The following is a 4,313-nucleotide window of genomic DNA, read 5'->3' on the forward strand; positions in this document are numbered from 1 at the left end:
TCTCTCTCACTGTCTCTCTCACTGTCTCTGTCTCTGTCTCTCTCTCTCTCACTCTCTCTCTCTCACTGTCTCTCTCTCTCTCTCACTCTCTCTCTCTCTCTCTCTCTCTCTGTCTCTGATTATGTAACACAACACATGAAGTACAGTCCGTCTGCACACTACAGTGAGTGTTAGTTAGTCATGTGTGCGCGTGTGACCTGCAGTCATGTGACCTCAGCTGTTTCTGCAGTGTTACCAGTGTCAGCCTTTGAGAACAGATGTTTGCACGTCTTGTGTCTGTGTTTCTTCAGGTCGGCAGCTGACCATCTTTAACAGCCAGGCATTCATTAAAGTGGGCGGTGGTGAGAAGGGTCGTCATTTTCAGGGTCAGATCTCGGGTCTCTATTATAACGGCCTGCAGGTGCTGAAGCTGGCCGCCGAGAGCGACTCTAACATACAGGTGCACGGAAACCTGCGTCTGGTGGGAGACGTGCCGTCTGTCATGACCACCGACACCACGTCCACCACCCCGCTCGCAGACATGTCCACCACCATCATGGAGACCACCACTACCATGGCAACCACCACCACACGCAAACAACGCTCACCCACCATGAGAGACAATGTTACTCAGGTGAGGGTGCGTGTGTCTGTTTTTTGTAAATATCTGTCACTCTTGTTTCATGTTTGCTATGCAAATCAAATGAATGAGTTGCACAGTGGAACTGTCCAGATTAATGTCACGTGACCCAAACTGTCTTCATCACAGTTGCTTCATCATGATCTGTCCTAAAGACCTTTAAAAAAGGGTTTTATCAGTATATTATGTCATTAAACTGATTATTTACATGATTTCAGCACTCATAAATGTCACAAATACAGTACAGCAGGACGTCAAAGTCATTGTACATCCTCAGAGGAGAATCATATGATCATTTACTGTTGTGCTGCTCCTCATGCAACCCCGGGGAAAAAAGGTACCGGGGTGGAGCGCGGTATCAGCAGCCCGGGAAAGCATGGCTGACATCTCCGTGTCAGCCTCGTCCTGGGCTCGACCGGCCGAAGCGCAGCATCCGATGACAGCAAGTCGCCATCCGATGCTGCGATGGAAATCTCATCCTTATCAAGCACCTGCATGAGTCCACTATAGGTCGGTCGACTGCTGCCCATCGGAGACGGGTTTGGTGAGCGTGGAAGTATAGAGATGAAAAATCTCAGCATAAAACTGCAGAACAGAACAAAAGGTGAATGAATGGGCCTTTTAAAAGTACAATCAGAGATGATAGGTTCTCAAGTTCAATCCCCATTCTGTCTTGACACAACGCCGAGAGACCGACAGAAAGGGAACCCAATTTTGACAAAAAAAAGATATTCATTTTTTCAACCTTTTTTTTCAAGCGGGTTTTCCCAGATCGCATCACTTATATTAAGTAGCATACCACTGTTTAGCCTTAAGATTGTGAGAAGCAGTCCATCTGTGCTCTTGGTTGGTGATGGTGGGAATTTCCTGAGCTGGGACTGGGATGATCGTCTTGGTTACGGATGTAACCTCAGTTCCCTGATGGAGGGAACGAGACGTTGTGTCGAACCGACAAATGGGGTTCGTCCTTGAGAACCTATCGCTTCCAACTTCTTTATAAAAGGCCAATGAAATTGGTGAATGAAATTTGCATGCCGGATTCCACCCCCGGATATCCGGGTATAAAAGGGAGACGGCGTGCTGCATTCATTCACCTTTTTTTCTTTGGAGCCTTCACACATGATTGACTTCAAGGCTTCAAACTCTACACCGAATTACTGCTGAAATCTTACGACGTGGTGCAGCGGACTGTCCCTTCCTGCAGTGACTTCCCCTGGGCGTCTTGGCAGTTCCAGAAGTGTTTGAGTTTTTTTTCTCTAAAAGAGCAAATTTCTCCAGCGTGGCATGTCTCGCATGCAGTGGGTGCAACACACTCATCGAGGAGGGAGATGGACACGATGTCTGCTTCCAGCACGCTGTGGCAGCCCTTGTGGATACGTCCTGCCCACACTGCGGGCGGTTGACGATTCAGACGTTGCGTCATGGGTGGCTATGTTCCCACGGTACTCAGCCACCACCTCATCTGCTTCCCGTTCCGTGACAGCAGTGGGTGATATGAGGATATCACGAGGGTGATATGAGGATTACTGCGAGCGCTAATCCGTCAGCCACCGGCTCGCGGAACGTTCACACCTCGTCTCGCTCATCTGACGGTTCCCCAGGAGACAGTCCCACCGTCTTTTTCCTCAACCACGTATTCGGAAACGGTGCGTGATGATGATGAGATGTCCCTTGCAGCATCGGAAGGTGACTTACTGGCATCTGACTCCGACGATTCCTCGGAGCTCCCTCCCTTGGGGGGTCGAGCCCAGGAAGAAGCGGACGTCGAAATGTCAGCCATGCTTTCCCGGGCCGCCGGCATTGGGTTGCAGTGCATCGCACTGCCTCTCCCAACGCTCGCTGCTGGATACAATGTACATCGGGTTTGAGCGTGGCTCCAAGCCGGAAGTTTTCCCAGTAAGTGCATGAGGAACTTAGTAAGACCTGGAACGCCCCCTTTCAGCACGTGCACGTCAAACTAGTTCCATTGCCCTTTCTTCCCTCGATGGTGGGGAAGCTAGAGGATACGTCGATGTCCCCCAAGGGGGCTCGACCTAGACTCCCGTCCAAAGCATGTAGGTTTTTCGGCATCTTGGGTGTCGAGAGCTTACACTGCTTCGGGCCAAGCTGCCTCCTCTCTCCACGCTATGGCCATCCTGCAGGTCCATCAGGCCAAGGAGTGGTGAGAGCTTCACGAGGGTAAGACCGACCCAGCGCTTATGCAGGAACTCCGTGCCGTTACCAAGGTAACCGCGCGGGCCCTGGGTCGGGCGATGTCCACACTTGTGGTCCAGGAGAGACACCTCTGGCTGAACCTTGCACAGATGAGTGATGCCGAGAAAGTCTGCTTTCTCGACGCACCCATCTCGCAAAGGGGGGCTGTTCGGTATTAGAACAGCCCACCTGTTCTAGCAGAGATGTTTTACAGTACCTCCCGTACTTCATCGTCCCCCAAAAAGCGGGGGACGATGCTAGATCTGTGTACCCTGAACAGGCACCTACTCAAGCTGTCGTTCAGGATGCTCACACAGAAGCACATCCTGGCATCTATCAGATCTATCAGATGGACCTGAAGGATGCTTACTTTCATGTCTCGATTCTCTCTCATCATCGCCCGTTCCTACGGTTCGCTTTCGAGGGTCGGGCATATAAGTACAGAGTCCTCCCCTGTCCCTGTCCCCACGAGTCTTCACGAAGATCTTGGAAGCTGCCCTCACTCCCCTCAGGGAGAGAGGTGTGCGGGTACTAAACTGTCTTGACGACTGGCTCATCTGACACACTCGCGAGACACACTGACACGCTCGCGAGATCTGTTATGTACACACAGGGACCTAGTGCTTCGGCACCTAGATTGAGTGGGACGACAGGTCAACCGAGAAAAGAGCAAGCTCTCCCCTGTGCAGAGCATACTCTTTCTTGGTATGGAACTCAACTCTGTCTCCATTACAGCAGGACTGACTACAGAGCGCGCTCAGTCAGTGTTGAACTGCCTGGAACAATTCAAGCAGTCAGCGGGTCCCCTGAAACAATTTCAGAGGCTCCTGGGTACATGGCATCCTCGGCGGGGGTGATAACCCTCGGGTTGATGAACATGAGACCGCTCCAACACTGGCTACAGAGTTGAGTTCCCTGGAGAGCGTGGCACACCGGCAGCAGGCGGATGGTGATTACGCCTCTCTGCCGACGCACCCTAACCCCTTGGTCTTCAATGACCTTTCTACGGATGGGGGTCCCTCTCAGACAGGTCACGAGGTGCGTCGTGGTGACGACAGATTCCTCCCTGCAGGGTTGGGGTGCCGTGTGCAATAGGCACGCAGTGTCGGGGCGATGGACGGGCCCCCGCCTGCAAGGGAAAAAACAACTGCCTAGAGTTGTTGTATGTGCTACCTGCACTGAAGGGGCTACAACCTCTCGTGTAGGACAAGCACGTGCTGGTCCGGTCGGACAGCACAACTGCCATAGCGTATATCAACCGCCAGGGTGGAATTCGATCACGGCAGCTAACACGACTCGCCCGATGCCTCCTTCTGTGGAGTCAGCAGGTGATCCACTCCCTGCGAGCCACACATATCCCAGGTGACCTGAACCAGACAGCCGATGCACTCTCAGGGCGCATGCCTGCGAAAGCACTCTCCCCTCTCCTAGGTGGGTCAGCGTGCTGTTTTTTGCCCCCCTTCTTCCCCCACTGGGTGAAGAACAGGCATTCCATCCATCA

General features: G+C 52.5%; 1 protein-coding gene across 6 annotated transcripts in view; it reads left to right on the forward strand.

Moving 5' to 3' along the window:
• The window catches only part of LOC130550261 (neurexin-2-beta-like), a 64,980-nt gene that overhangs the window by 47,958 nt on the left and 12,709 nt on the right, over positions 1–4,313 (forward strand). For 3 of the 6 annotated variants that reach the window (XM_057327686.1, XM_057327684.1, XM_057327681.1), the window contains one exon: positions 291–619. In XM_057327686.1, coding sequence (XP_057183669.1) covers positions 291–619 — 329 coding nt within the window. The remainder of the gene's footprint in view (positions 1–290; positions 620–4,313) is intronic. The other 3 variants (XM_057327687.1, XM_057327685.1, XM_057327683.1) reach the window with 1 other exon arrangement.

This window comes from Triplophysa rosa, unplaced genomic scaffold, assembly GCF_024868665.1.
Source record: "Triplophysa rosa unplaced genomic scaffold, Trosa_1v2 scaffold272_ERROPOS173870+, whole genome shotgun sequence".
In the NCBI taxonomy this organism is placed as follows: Eukaryota; Metazoa; Chordata; class Actinopteri; order Cypriniformes; family Nemacheilidae; genus Triplophysa; species Triplophysa rosa.